The sequence below is a fragment of the Scyliorhinus torazame genome, chromosome 8, assembly GCF_047496885.1.
Source record: "Scyliorhinus torazame isolate Kashiwa2021f chromosome 8, sScyTor2.1, whole genome shotgun sequence".
In the NCBI taxonomy this organism is placed as follows: Eukaryota; Metazoa; Chordata; class Chondrichthyes; order Carcharhiniformes; family Scyliorhinidae; genus Scyliorhinus; species Scyliorhinus torazame.
Window position 1 is genome coordinate 138,980,603 of NC_092714.1, and position 16,074 is coordinate 138,996,676.

Genomic DNA, 16,074 nt, shown 5'->3' on the forward strand with positions numbered 1-16,074 from the left:
TTGCCAGCAACTTTGCATCCACATTGAGGAGCGAGATCGGCCTGTACGATCCACATTGCAGTGGGTCCTTGTCCCGCTTTAGGATCAAAGAAATTGTCGCTTCCGACATTGTCGGGGGCAGGGTCCCCTCCTCTCTTGCCTCATTAAAGGTCCTAGAAAAATCATTATCCGGATTACCCCAGACACAACACAGGGTGCTGCTCGAAGTGGCTGAGGGAGAGGGATGGCAACTGGGCAAAGGCCCCAACAGCACAGTAAAACCACCACAACCAAAGATCAAGCCAATGCCACAACATTCAGAACAACTTTGGGGGGAAAAAGCAGTCTGTTGATCAGTATAATTTTGTTTTGGCACAACATCCAAAACGGACGCAATAATTTCAATGTGAAATCCCAAGAACACATTCTGTAGGTATACAATCAAACATTTTTTTAAAAGACCGCATTATCTGAATCCCGAAAGTGAAAAGGGGTCGTCAGAACTTCTGGTTACTGGAGAATTCAGATTGGTAAAGTGCCGGATAAAAAAAAGTTTACTATACTTTCTCCCAGTGAGCCAGAGAGAAGACAGCCAGCGTGAGACAGCAAAGAGTGAGTTTGGGAATTTGAATCTAGGTGGGAATTCCAAGCTAGGTGGGGAGGAAGTGCTTTTTGCGACTGGTAAGTAGTGTTTCTGTTTTTCGGTTTCTTTTCATTGGTATATTTATTTATTTTTTTCTTCGTTGTTTATTTATTTATTTAAATTTTTTTTTGGGGGGGGGGGGGAAATTGTAATTGTTGAAGTTAACCGAAGTTTTAAGACATGGCAGGAGATCTCAGACCAGTGTCATGCTCCTCGTGTGCGATGTGGGAACTCAGGGACACGTCCACTGTGCCTGGCTCCTTCACGTGCAAGAAGTGTGTCCAGTTGCAGCTCCCGTTAGACCGCTTGACGGCTCTGGAGCTGCGGATGGACTCACTTTGGAGCATCCGCGATGCTGAGGACGTCGTGGATAGCACGTTTAGCGAGTTGGTCACACCGCAGGTGAAAGGTACTGAGGGAGATAGTAAATGGGTGACCAAAAGACAGAGCAAGAGTAGGAAGGCAGTGCAGGTGTCCTCTGCGGCCATCTCCCTGCAAAACAGATATACCGCTTTGGATATTGTTGAGGGAGATGGCTCACCAGGGGAAGGCAGCAGCAGCCAGGTTCATGGCACCGTGGCTGGCTCTGCTGCGCAGCTGGGCAGGAAGAAGAATGGCAGGGCTATAGTGATAGGGGACTCAATTGTAAGGGGAATAGACAGGCGGTTCTGCGGACGCAATCGAGACTCCAGGATGGTATGTTGCCTCCCTGGTGCAAGGGTCAAGGATGTCTTGGAGCGGCTGCAGGACATTCGGGGGGGGGGGGGGGGGGGGTGGGGGTGAACAGCCAGCTGTCGTGGTGCACATAGGCACCAATGATATAGGTAAAAAAACGGGACGAGGTCCTACAAGCAGAATTTAGGGAGCTAGGAGTTAAACTAAAAAGTAGGACCTCAAAAGGTAGTAATCTCAGGATTGCTACCAGTGCCACGAGCTAGTCAGAGTAGGAATGTCAGGATAGAGAGGATGAATACGTGGCTCGAGAGATGGTGCAAGAGGGAGGGATTCAAATTCCTGGGACATTGGAACCGGTTCTGGGGGAGGTGGGACCAGTACAAACCGGACGGTCTGCACCTGGGCATGACTGGAACCGATGTCCTAGAGGGGGGGGGGGGGTGTTTGCTAGAGCTGTTGGGGAGAGTTTAAACTAATGTGGCAGGGGGATGGGAACCGATGCAGGACGTTGGAAGGTAGTAAAACAGGGACAGAAATAAAAGGCAGTAAGGGGGAAAGTGTAAGGCAGAGAAGCCATAGTCAAAAACCAAAAAGGGCGACAGTACAAGGTACAGTGACTGAGGGGAACTCAGTGAATAGGACCAGGAATACTAAAAGAAATAAAACGGGAAGTGAAAACATTAATGGTAAGCGACGCGACAGGTTGTTACAGGAAGATATGGGTTCGACGACAAGGAAAATTAGGAGAAAGGTTAAGAGGAAATATAACTTAGGAGAGGTTACTGATCGAGGTGTTAAGATTAAGAACAGAGGTAAAAAAGCCAACATAAGTGTACTTTACCTGAATGCTCGTCGTATTCGGAATAAGGTAAATGAGTTGATGGCGCAAATCATCGTGAATGACTATGATTTAGTGGCCATTACTGAAACATGGTTAAAGGATGGTCACGACTGGGAGTTAAATATCCGAGGGTATCAAACTTTTCGGAAGGACAGAGCGGATGGTAAGGGAGGTGGTGTAGCTCTGTTATTTAAGGATGACATCCGGGCAACAGTATGGGATGACATCGGTGCTATGGAGGATAAGGTTGAATCCATTTGGGTGGAAATCAGGAATAGTAAGGCGAAAAAGTCACTGATAGGAGTAATCTATAGGCCACCAAATAGTAACATTATGGTGGGCAGGCAATAAACAAAGAAATAACAGATGCATGTAGAAATGGTACAGCAGTTATCATGGGGGATTTTAATCTACATGTCGATTGGTTTAACCAGGTCGGTCAAGGCAGCCTTGAGGAGGGGTTTATAGAATGTATCCGCGATAGTTTCCTCGAACAGTATGTAATGGAACCTACGAGGGAACAAGCGGTCCTAGATCTGGTCCTGTGTAATGAGACAGGATTGATTCAGGATCTCATAGTTAGGGATCCTCTTGGAAGGAGCGATCACAATATGGTGGAATTTAAAATACAGATGGAGGGTGAGAAGGTAAAATCAAGCACTAGTGTTTTGTGCTTAAACAAAGGAGATTTCAATGGGATGAGAGAAGAACTAGATGAGGTAGACTGGGAGCAAAGACTTTATGGTGAAACAGTTGAGGAACAGTGGAGAACCTTCCAAGTGATTTTTCACAGTGCTCGGCAAAGGTTTATACCAACAAAAAGGAAGGACGGTAAAAAGAGGGGAAAATCGCCTGTGGATATCTAAGGAAATAAGGGAGAGTATCAAATTGAAGGAAAAAACATACAAAGTAGCAAAGATCAGTGGGAGACTAGAGGACTGGGAAATCTTTAGGGGGCAACAGAAAGCTACTAAAAAAGCTATAAAGAAGAGCAAGATAGATTGAGAGTAAACTTGCTCAGAATATAAAAACAGATAGTAAAAGTTTCTACAAATACATAAAACAAAAAAAGTGGCTACGGTAAATATTGGTCTTTTAGAGGATGAGAAGGGAGGTTTAATAATGGGAGATGAGGAAATGGCTGAGGAACTGAACAGGTTTTTGGGGTCGGTCTTCACAGTGGAAGACACAAATAACATGCCAGTGACTGATGGAAATGAGGCTATGACAGGTGAGGACCTTGAGAGGATTGTTATCACCAAGGAGGTAGTGATGGGCAAGCTAATGGGGCTAAAGGTAGACAAGTCTCCTGGACCTGATGGAATGCATCCCAGAGTGCTGAAAGAGATGGCTAGGGAAATTGCAAATGCACTAATGATAATTTACCAAAATTCACTGGACTCTGGGGTGGTACCGGTGGATTGGAAATTAGCAAACGTGACACCACTGTTTAAAAAAGGTAGGCAGAAAGCGGGTAATTATAGGTCAGTGAGCTTAACTTCGGTAGTAGGGAAGATGCTGGAATCTATCATCAAGGAAGAAATAGCGAGGCATCTGGATGGAAATTGTCCCATTGGACAGACGCAGCATGGGTTCATAAAGGGCAGGTCGTGCCTAACTAATTTAGTGGAATTTTGTGAGGACATTACCGGTGCGGTAGATAACAGGGAGCCAATGGATGTGGTATATCTGGATTTCCAGAAAGCCTTTGACAAGGTGCCACACAAAAGGTTGTTGCATAAGATAAAGATGCACGGAATTAAGGGGAAAGTAGTAGCATGGATAGAGGATTGGTTAATTAATAGAAAGCAAAGAGTGGGGATTAATGGGTGTTTCTCTGGTTGGCAATCAGTAGCTAGTGGTGTCCCTCAGGGATCAGTGTTGGGCCCACAACTGTTCACAATTTACATAGATGATTTGGAGTTGGGGACCAAGGGCAATGTGTCCAAGTTTGCAGACGACACTAAGATAAGTGGTAAAGCAAAAAGTGCAGAGGATACTGGAAGTCTGCAGAGGGATTTGGATAGGCTAAGTGAATGGGCTAGGGTCTGACAAATGTGAGGTTATCCATTTTGGTATGAATAACAGCAAAAGGGATTATTATTTAAATGATAAAATATTAAAACATGCTGCTGTGCAGAGAGACCTGGGTGTGCTAGTGCATGAGTCGCAAAAAGTTGGTTTTCAGGTGCAACAGGTGATTAAGAAGGCAAATGGAATTTTGTCCTTCATTGCTAGAGGGATGGAGTTTAAGACTAGGGAGGTTCTGCTGCAATTGTATAAGGCGTTAGTGAGGCCACACCTGGAGTATTGTGTTCAGTTTTGGTCTCCTTACTTGAGAAAGGACGTACTGGCACTGGAGGGTGTGCAGAGGAGATTCACTAGGTTAATCCCAGAGCTGAAGGGGTTGGATTACAAGGAGAGGTTGAGTAGACTGGGACTGTACTCGTTGGAATTTAGAAGGATGAGGGGGGATCTTATAGAAACATATAAAATTATGAAGGGAATAGATAGGATAGATGCGGGCAGGTTGTTTCCACTGGGGGGCATAGCCTCAAAATAAGGGGAAGTAGATTTAGGACTGAGTTTAGGAGGAACTTCTTCACCCAAAGGATTGTGAATCTATGGAATTCCTTGCCCAGTGAAGCAGTAGAGGCTCCTTCATTCAATGTTTTGAAGATAAAGATAGATAGTTTTTTGAAGAATAAAGGGATTAAGGGTTATGGTGTTCGGGCCGGAAAGTGGAGCTGAGTCCACAAAAGATCAGCCATGATCTCATTGAATGGTGGAGCAGGCTCGAGGGGCCAGATGGCCTACTCCTAGTTCTTATGTTCTTATACCTTGCATTCTTTGTCCAAATAACCCCTTCATGTTCTAATAACTGTATGTAAAAATGTTTAAATTCTTTCATTTCCCCACCACTCTTCCAGTGATAATCCTCACTGTCTGCACCTCCTCATTACCAATTTTTAAAATTACCATACTAAATTTGAAAAGATATTGATTGACCAAGTAGTGAACAGGGCATTACATCTTGCACCCCCACAGAACAGTTGGTTTCAGAAGCAATATTTTAAATACAACTGCTACTAAACCATCATGGTACAAGCCATCAAAGTGAGTCTACTTCAACCATTGGAAATAAATGTTTAATGTTTTACTGTCCAAATGGTCCATGGTCAAATCCAAATGGCTCTGCTCTACCCTGCAAACTGTTCGACTGGTAAAGAGGTCAATGCAGGGCTGTCAAATGCACACCCAGAGCTTTTAGAAATAAAGGGGTGAGATTCCGTAGTACCTAAATTTCCAAAGCAGTACATCCTGTTTAAAAACCCTGTAATGAGGTCTGGCTCTTCCCCATAGAAATTGGACATTGCCATATTTATGGAGCAAATGTGCAAAAACACAAGTCATTTAGCTGATATTATGCCTTAACCAGTAACATCGTTGGGATCCAACAAGAACCTATACAAAGTATGAACATACAAAGTTGGAGCAGCAGGTCACTGACCTTTTGAGCCTGCTCTGCCATTCAAATCATGGCTCATCCAATTTCAACCTCAACTTCATATCTAAACAAATCTAAAACGCAGATTTGATCATAATGCAAAAAAAATTTCAGAAGAATTTACCGTGTCATTATTTAATCAGTTAATGATAATGGCCCACCAACCAGCTTGGCTGCAATTCACCTTGCACAGAACGGTCTTTTTGCTGCACACTTCCTTCCAACAAGTTAATTTGTTCGGGGGTGGGGGGAGGAGTGTCACCTAATTCCTACTTCTTGATTTGCTTAACCTTCTCTTGCTCTTCTCTACTGCTGGGCCTTGGTCTTTACTTAGGGTTCACAAAGTTATTCCTCTAAAATTTACCAATAAATCTTCCAGAATATTGATACAGACCACAAAATTAGGGGCACTGCAGACCCACTGACTGGAATGGAGGTTGGGGATTGAGAAGCAGGCAAGTTCAATAATTATTATGGAAGACCATCACTAGGGAATGGAGAAAAATAAATCATGTAGATAGAGCATGATAATCAATACATTTTCTCACTGAAATTATTAACTCATCTATAAATGTACAAAGAACAATACAACACAAGAGACCCTCCAAGCTGCGCCAACCATGGGACCTGCCTAAACTAAAACTGTATGCACATACTGAGTCCGTATTCTTCCATTCCCACCCTATTCATATATTTGTCTAGATACCCCTTAAATGATGCTATCGTACCTATTCCCACCACCTCCCTAGACAGCGTGTTCCATATATTTACCACCCTCTGGTGTATAAAACTTGGCTTGCACATCTGTTCTAATTTTGTCCTCACGCACTTTAAGCCTATGTCCCCTAGTACTTGACTCTCCAATCCTAGCAAAGAGCACCTGACTATCCACTCTGTCCATGCCACTCAATCTTGTCGACCTCTATCAGGTTGCCTCTCAATCTGTCATTCCAGTGAGAACCTCTCTTCATACCCAATGCCCTCCATACCAGGCAACATCCTAGTAAACCGCTTCTGTACCCTCTCCAAAGCATCCACATCCTTCGGATAGTGTGGCGACCAGAATTGTACACAATATTCCAAATGAGGCCTAACGAAGGTCCTGTACAGCTGCAACATGACTTGCCAATTTTTATATTCAATGCCCCGACCAATGAAGGCCAGCATGCCGTATGCCTTCTTGACCACCTTATCTGGGGACTTATCTACTTTTAATGCCACTTTGTTAACGGTGGACATGCACGCCCAGTCTCTGCCCGTCAGTGCTCGCAAGAGTTCTACCATTTATTGTGTAATTCCTACATGCATTCCAGAGTGCATTACCCCCTCACACTTGTCTGTATTAATCTCCATCTGCCATTTCTCCGCACAGATTCCAACCAGTTTATATCCTGCTGTATCTTCTGGCAATCCTCTTCACTATCTGCAACTCCACCAATTTTTGTGTCAAGCGCAAACTTACTAATCAGACCAGCTACATCTTTCTTCCAAATCATTTGTGTACAGCACGGTAGCACAAGTGGGTAGCACTGTGGCTTCACAGCGCCAGGGTTCCAGGTTTGATTCCCTCCTGGGTCACTGTCTGTACGGAGTCTGCACGTTCTCCCAGTGTCTGCGTGGGTTCCCTCCGGGTGCTCCGGATTCCTCCCACAGTCCAAACACATGCAGGTTAGGTGGATTGGCAATGATAGATTGCTCTTAGTAACCAAAAAGGTTAGGAGGGGTAATTGGGTTACAGGGATAGGGTGGAAGTGAGGGCTTAAGTGAGTCGGTACAGACTCAATGGGCCGAATGGCCTCCTTCGGCACTCTATGTTTTGTGTACACTATGAACGAAAAAGGTCCTGTGGAACGCCGCTAGTCACAGCCTCCCTACCAGAAAAACACCCTTCTACTGCTACCCTCGGTCTTCTGTGCCCAAGCCAGTTCTGTATCCAACTTGCCGGCTCTCCTCGGATCCCATGTGACTTCACCTTTTGTACCAGTCTACCATGAGGTACCTTGTCAAAGGCTTTACTGAAGTCCACGAATACAACATCTACTGCCTTTCCCTAATCTACCATCTTTGGCACTTCCTCGAAAAACTCGAAATTAGTGAGGCACGACCTAATCTTCACAAAACCATGCTGTCCATCACTAATAAGTCCATTTGTTTCCAAATTTGGGTAAATCCTGTTTCTAAGTATCTTTTCTTATAATTTCACTGCCACGGACACAAGGCTCACCGGCCTATAAATTTCCTGGATTATCCCTGCTGCCCTTCTTAAACAATGGAGCAACATTAGCTACTCTCCAGTCCTCTGGAACTTCACGTGCAGCCAACGAGGATACAAAGATTACTGTCAAGGCCCCAGCAATTTCCTCCCTTGCCTCCCTCGGTATTCTGGGGGTAGATCCCATCAGGCCCTGGTGAATCTACTTTAATGCTTAAGATGTCCAACACCTCTTTATTAATATCAACATGACTCAGAATATCCACACACTCTACCCTATACTCCTCATCCACCAAGTCCTTCTCTTTGGTGAATACCGAGGCATTTCGTATCTCTCCCATTTCCTCTGATTCCATACATAGATTCCCTCCAATATTCTTGAATGGACCAACCCTTTCTCTGGCTACCCTCTTGCTCTTTACATATGTATAAAACGCCTGAGGATTTTCCTTAATCCTGTTTGCCAATGACATTTCATGACCCTTTTTAGCCTTCCTAAAGTTCCTTCCTACTTTCTTTATATTCTTCAAGAGCTTCATCTGTCCTAAGCCTTTTAGGCCTTACGAGTGTGTCCTTTTTCTTTTTGACAAGGTTCATGATATCCCTCGTTATTGGATTGGATTTGTTTATGGTCACGTATACCAAGGTACTGTGAAAAGTATTTTTCTGCAAGGGTTATCCAGGGTTCCCTATACATGCCACCCTTATCTTTCGCCCTCATGGGTACATGCCGGTCCTGAATTCTAATCAATTGACATTTGAAAGCCTCCCACATGCTGGATGTTGATTTTCCCTCGAACAGCCTTGCCCAGTAAACACTCTCCAGATCCTGCCTAATGCTGTTGTAATTAGCCTTCCCCCATTCTAACACCTTCACCCGAGGACCACTCTTGTCCTTTTCCATAAACAGCTTAAAACTTACAGAATTATGATCACTGTACCCAAAATGATCTCCTACTGAAATTTTAACCACCTGGCCAGGCTCATTCCCCAGCGCCAGGTCTAATATGACCCCTTCCAGAGTTGGACTATTTACATATTGTTTCAAGAAACTCCCCTGAATGCTCCTTACAAATTCTACTCCATCCATTCCTCCAGCATTGTGTCCCAGTCAATATAGGAAACGTTAAAATCACCCACCACAACAACCCTATTGTTTATGAATCGTCCTTGGATCAGTTTGCATATCTGCTCCTCTATCTCCCTCTGTAAATGTAAATGTCATCAATACACCTGATTATACCGATGCCATTCACCGAATCTGAAAACTGTACAGTTCAAGAGTTCTGGTATCTCACTAAATTTTCCTCCACTGGACAACAGCAAGAAATTAGAAATGCATGTCATCTGCATATATACTTACTCCTGCAGTCAATGGATCTTTTCCTCCCCTTGACAACAGACCAGATTGTTCTGGGCCTCTTAAAATTCAAGAAATTTGTGGAATGCCACAGGAGAATCAGGTATATTAGATACATTTTCCAAACTTCACAAAGCCATAGGGATGATACAGCACAGGAGGGAGCTATAGAGAGTGGTTAGCACTTATGATTTCACGGTGCCAACGTCCCAGGTTCGATTTCCGCTCAGGCCACTGTCTGTGCGGAGCCTCCATGTTCTGCCCATGTCTGCGTGGGTTTCCTCAGAGTGCTCCGGTCTCCTCCCACAAGTCCAGAAAGACGTGCTGTTAGGTAATTCGGACATTCTGAATTCTCCCTCTGTGTACCTGAACAGGCACCAGAGTGTGACTATGGGCTTTTCACAGTAACTTAATTACAGTGTTAATGTAAGCCTACTTGTGACAATAAAGATTTTTATTCGGCCCATCTTAGGCCAGCACAGTGGCACAGTGGTGCCACTGCTGCCTCACGGCGCCGAGGTCCCAGGTTCGATCCCGGCTCCGGGTCACTGTCCGTGTGGAGTTTGCACATTCTCCCCGCGTTTGTGGGGGTTTCGCCCCCACAACCCAAAGATGTGCAGGGTAGGTGGATTGGCCACACTAAATTGTCCCTTAATTGGAAAAAATGATTGGGTCCTAATTTATACAATTATTCAGCCCATCATGTCCATGCTGCCAAACACCCAGGTGCCCTTTCTAACCCCATCTTCTTGCACACAGCCCATAGCCCTGCAGATTACAGCATTTTGCACATCCAGGTACTTTAAGACGGGTTTAGGGTCTGGGCCTCCACCACCAACTCAGGCAGCAAATTTCAGACACCCACCATCCTCTGTGTAAAAATGCTTTTCCTCATGTCTCCTCTAATCCTTCTGCCATTTAGTTTGAATCAGTTCTAAATGACCTGAACCACAAAGTAAATTTGTACTTTGGGTCAATTTTCCTCATTAAGAAATTTGTTTACATCCAGAGCGTATGTTGTAATTTTGAGCTTTACATACCTTGATGTTGATTAGCAATTCAAACAAGTTTTGTGGTGGCATGACAATAGTTGCATTTAGTGGAATCATGTAGCATTTGTTCAAAGTGAGATCCAGGTATGCTGTCAGACCCTAGGAAAGAAATTTTAGAGCACTCAAGCCAGCTTCACTTGGTTTTGTAACTTACAAACCATGATAGACTGGGAGAACAAGTCGATGGACAAATACCACAATTCATTAAACTAGTCGTCCATTAAGAGTTCATGGAATAAACCAAAACGCAACACAACAATAATACATACCCTGTGGAAATCATGAACAATATCTGCTGGATCACCATCAGCAAATTCAGGTACAAGAACATTAATCAGTTCAACTCCATCATCCTCCAGGATACGGATATTTTCTTTTATCAATTGGTATGAAGCTACTGGTGGATCAGCATCAATATCTGGGACAAGATAGTCTTTAGGATCACTGTACTTGAGGCCACAAAAGAAAACATCACCTTCCTGGAAGAAATTAGCATGAGAAACCAAAATGTTAGAAGTTTCATTATAACTGTTATTAACTGTGGGTTTGATTATTTTTGCGAGAGAATGGCAACATGATCCAGGCAGCAAGGTTCAAAAGGAAATCAAAAAAAGCCAAACTATCTCCGGATGAGTATTACAGCAGGACCAAGCCCCAACAACAGAACTCTAGCAAGGAGTGTAGTTCCCATTACAGGGTCTCCTTTCCTGCCAAAAGTGTACTGATAAAAGTCAGAAATTAAATGTCATAGAGGAGATGAATGCAAACACCAAACGGAAATAAAGTTCCATTTGGAATTCATTTAGCAGCTAAGATCTGATCAAGCCAAATGAAAGCCAATCTCAAGTTGCCAACAGCTTACAATAAGCACCGAGGGCTCACAAGATGAATGGCAAGAAGCAGCAAGTACAGCTTGAGTGAGTTAGCCACGACCACACGGGACCCTACATTAGACGCAGCAAGAAATGTTAAAACTAAGCTGATGCTAAATCACAATGAGTCCTATCAACTGACCAATGTTAAAACGGAACAACTTAATAAAAGGGACTTGCTGTCAACGGTTCAGCTTCAAACACAAGGTGTGTTCTCCCTTTTGACCGTCGACAAGGTGCAGATGAAAGAACACCTTTAACATTTATACTGGTCATCATTCACTGTGCTCTTGTATACGCACTTGAAATGCCACAAACTACAAGGCTATGAATAAAGGCTACAAGGGGGATTAGGCTGGATAGTTCTGCCTCAGCTGGCACAAACATAGATGCTCCCTTTCTTTTTTAAACTGTAAATTTCTATGATCTTTCAAAGTACAACTTGGGCAACAGAAATTCAGTCTCACTGTGTGGCAGCCCTGTTGTCCCTGCTATTCTAAAAAAAAAAAAAAGGGTAAATAAGACCATTAAGACATAGGAGCAGAATTAGGTCACTCGGCCCATCGGGTCTGCTCCCACCATTCAAATATGTTTGAAAAGTTTCTCATCCCGATTCTTCTACCTTCTCCCCATAACCCAATGCCCCTACTAATCAAGAACACATCTATCTTGGTCCTAAAAAGACCTTGGCCTCCAAAGCTTTCAGCAGCAAAGAGTTTCACAGATTCACTACCCTCTGCTGAAGAAATTCCTTCTCATACCAGTTTGAGATGACTTGAAATAGTATCAGAACAGAGCTTTGCTCTGCATCCATGGCTGCCATGACTTCAGAAATGCCATAACAGAATACTGCCTTGGCCTATAACTATGCCACTCATTTTACAGATACAACTGGACAAATTGTGCTTTGCAACTGTGGCACAATTAAGTACAAATGTGAAAGGACAATGATTGTGTACAATCCTTCAACTGATATCTCCAAGGGGTGCAGCAGGTCACAAACTCGATCAGTGTCTCACAAAAAGTAACCAAAACCCAATAGTTAATTTTCTCCAGCAACTAGATTATTAGACTCATTTTTTGGCAATTAATTGTTGCACATCCATTGAGTGCCTTTCATACAATTGATTGTAAATGATATTGTACGTGATGTTGCATTTCTCACCAACCATAATCAGATTTGTATGACAATAGGGGGTCGAGAATTTTAAAAATAAATACCTTGAGTTTATTTAGTTTCCCTTCTCCTATCTCAGAAAATCTTAACAGCTACTGCTCCATTTTTAAATTGTATATATAAAACAGACAGGTATAATACTTTTGTAAATGGTCTGCTGGGAATTTCAAGCTCATTACTAAACACCAACTGTCACTATAGAATGGCAACAGGGTGGCGCAATGGTTACCACTGCTGCCTACGGCACTGATTTCATAGAATTTACAGTGCAGAAGGAGGCCATTCGGCCCATCGAGTCTGCACTGGCTCTTGGAAAGAGCACCCTACCGAAGCCCACACCTCCACCCTATCCCCATAACCCAGTAACCCCACCCAACACTAAGGGCAATTTTGGCCACGAAGGACAATTTAACATGGCCAATCCACCTAACCTGCACATCTTTGGGCTGTGGGAGGAAACCGGAGCACCCGGAGGAAACCCACGCACACACGGGGAGGACGTGCAGACTCCGCACAGACAGTGACCCAAGCCGGGAATCAAACCTGGGACCCTGGAGCTGTGAAGCAATTGTGCTATCCACTATGCTACCGTGCTGCCCTATGGCAGACTGGTACAAAAGGTGAAGTCACACGGGATTAGAGGTGAGCTGGCAAGATGGATACAGAACTGGCTAGGTCATAGAAGGCAGAGAGTAGCAAAGGAAGGGTGCTGGAGGACCCGGGTCACGGTCAGTGTGGAGTTTGCACATTCTCCCCGTGTCTGCGTGGGTTTCACGCCCACAACCCAAAGATGTGTAGGTTAGGTGGATTGGCCACACTAAAATTGCCCATTAATTGGGGAAAATGAATTGGGTACTCTAAATTTATTTTTTAAAACTGTCACAAAATAATTCAGGATGATGTAGGAGGCAATTCAACAATTCCTGCTTGTGCCAGCTAGAGCAATCCAATTAATCCCATTTACTCTTCCCTGTACACATTTTAATTCTTTCCGTTCAAGTATTTATCCAGTTCTTGCTTTTGACTGTCACTATTAAATTGGCTTTCAACCACCCTTTCAGGGAATGCAGTCCTGATCAATAACTTCATAAATGCTTAATCACTTTGGTTTCCTTCTGCACAGTAGTGATTCTTTCAGCCCATCAAGTCTGTACTGACCCTTTGGAAGGGTACCCCCTACCTAGGGGCAGACTCCCAACCTCTCCCTTTAACCCAGTAACCCCACCTAACCTAACCTTTAGACACTAAAGGGCAATTGACCATGGCCAATCCATCTAACTGCACATCTTTGAACTTCAATCTGTTTCCTCCGGTTACCAAGCCTTCTGCCACAGGGAACAGTTTCTTCCTCTTGTACTCTTATCAAACCATTCTGAACAATTATTAATTCTCCTCCTAACCTTTTCTGCTTTAAGCTTCTCCAATCTCACGATGTAACTGGTACTACTCTAGTAAATCCCTTTGGCATTGTATCCAAGGTCAATATTCTTCCTAAAGAAACATTTGTTTTATATTCTTTAACGGCTGCGGGTGTCACTGGCTAGGCCAGCATTTATTGCCAAGCCCCAGTTACCCTTCAGAAGGTGGTAGTGAGCCACCGCCTTGAACCACTAGTCATGTGGTGCAGGTAAACGCAGTGCTGTGAGCAAAGGTATCATGTGCCCACAATTAAATTATACTATTGCTGTAGCCTAAAGGTTCACAATGATTTCCTTGCTTATTTCATGACTCTTATTTTAAAAACAGCCTTCTCAACCGGTACTGTAACCTTCAAAGATGCGTACACACATTTCTAGCTATCTATCCCTGCACCTGTTCTAACATTGTACCATTTAGTTACATTTTAGAGTTTGGGAGAAAAAAAACAACTCACTTCACACTGTTTAATTTCATTTTACCCACTTTATTCATAATGTGGATATCGCTGGCCTGGCCTGCATTCATTGCCCCACCCTAACTGCCCTTTAATTAAGTGGCTTGCTAGGCCTTTTCATAGAATCAACCACATTGCTGTGGGTCTGGAGTCACATGTAGGCCAGGCTGGATAAGGGTGGCAATTTCCTTTCCTAAAAGGGGCATTAGTGAATGAGATGGGTCTTTATTACAATTCAGTAGTTATAGAACATAGAACAGTACAGCACAGTACAGGCCCTTGAGCCCACGATGTTGTGCCGACCATTTGTCCTATTCTAAGATCAACCTAACCTACACCCCTTCAATGTATTCCTGTCCATGTGCCTGTCTAAGAGTCGCTTAAATGTCCCTAATGACTCTGACTCCACCACCTCTGCTGGCAGTGCATTCCACACACCCACCACTCTCTATGTAAAGAACCTACCTCTGACATCTCCCCTACACCTTCCTCCAATCATCTTAAAATGATGTCCCCTCGTGACAGCCATTTCCGCCCTGGAGAAAAGTCTCTGGCTATCCACTCTATCCATGCCTCTCATCACCTTGTACACCTCTATCAAGTCACCTCTCTGCCTTCTTCGCTCCAGTGAGAAAAGCCCTAGCTCCCTCAACCTTTCTTCATAAGACATGCCCTCCAGTCCAGGCAGCATCCTGGTAAATCTCCTCTGTACCTTCTCCAAAGCATCCACATCCTTCCTATAATGAGGCGACCAGAACTGGACACAATATTCCAAGTGTGGTCTAACTAGGGTTTTATAAGCTGCAGCAAAACCTCGCGGCTCTTAAACTCAATCCATTTGTTAACAAAAGCCAACACACCATACGCCTTCTTAACAACCCTATCAACCTGAATGGCAACTTTGAGGGATCTATGTACGTGGACCCCAAGATCCTTCTGTTCCTCCACACTTCCAAGAATCCTGCCTTTAACCCTGTATTCAGCATTCAAATTTGACCTTCCAAAATGAATCACATTTGTCAAGGTTGAACTCCACCTGCCACTTCTCAGCCCAGCTCTGCATCCTGTCAATGTCCTGTTGTAACCTGCAACAACCCTATCTACAACTCCACCAACCTATCTACAACTCCACCAACCTTTGTGGCATCGGCAAACTTACTAACCCACCCTTCCACTTCCTCATCCAATTCATTTATAAAAACCACAAAGAGCAGAGGTCCCAGAACAGATCCTTGCGGGACACCACTGGTCACCGACCTCCAGGCAGAACACTTTCCATCACCACCACTCACTGTCTTCTTTCGGCCAGCCAATTCTGTATCCAGACAGCCAAATTTCCCTGTATCCCATGCCCCCTAACTTTCTTAATGAGCCTACCATGGGGAACCTTATCAAATGCCTTACTGAAATCCATATACACATCCACAGCCCGACCTTCATCAATGTGTCTCGTCACATCCTCAAAGAATTCAATGAGGCTTGTGAGGCATGACCTGCCCTTCACAAAGCCATGCTGACTATCTTTAATCAAACTATTGTTTTTCTAAATAATCATAAATCCCATCTCAGAATCCTTTCCAATATTTTGCTCACCACAGACATACGACTGATGGGTCTATAATTCCCAGGGATTTCCCTATTCCCTTCCTTGAATAGGGGAACAACATTCGCCTCCCTCCAATCATCCGGTACTACTCCAGTGGAGAGTGAGGACGCAAAGATCATTGCCAACGGCGCAGCAATCTCCTCCCTCGCTTCCCGTAGTAACCTTGGGTATATCCTGTCAGGCCCAGGGGACTTATCTATCCTGATGCTTTTCGAAATCTCCAGCACATCCTCCTTCTTAATATCAACCTGTTCCGAGTCTATTAACCTGGTTCAC

General features: G+C 44.0%; 1 protein-coding gene across 1 annotated transcript in view; it reads right to left on the reverse strand.

Annotated features, from left to right (window-relative positions):
* The window catches only part of LOC140428142 (integral membrane protein 2B-like), a 41,893-nt gene that overhangs the window by 12,565 nt on the left and 13,254 nt on the right, over positions 1-16,074 (reverse strand). The window contains exons 3-4 of the mRNA XM_072514254.1: positions 10,540-10,749; positions 10,259-10,369 (exon numbers count right to left, since the gene is read on the reverse strand). Coding sequence (XP_072370355.1) covers positions 10,259-10,369; positions 10,540-10,749 — 321 coding nt within the window. The remainder of the gene's footprint in view (positions 1-10,258; positions 10,370-10,539; positions 10,750-16,074) is intronic.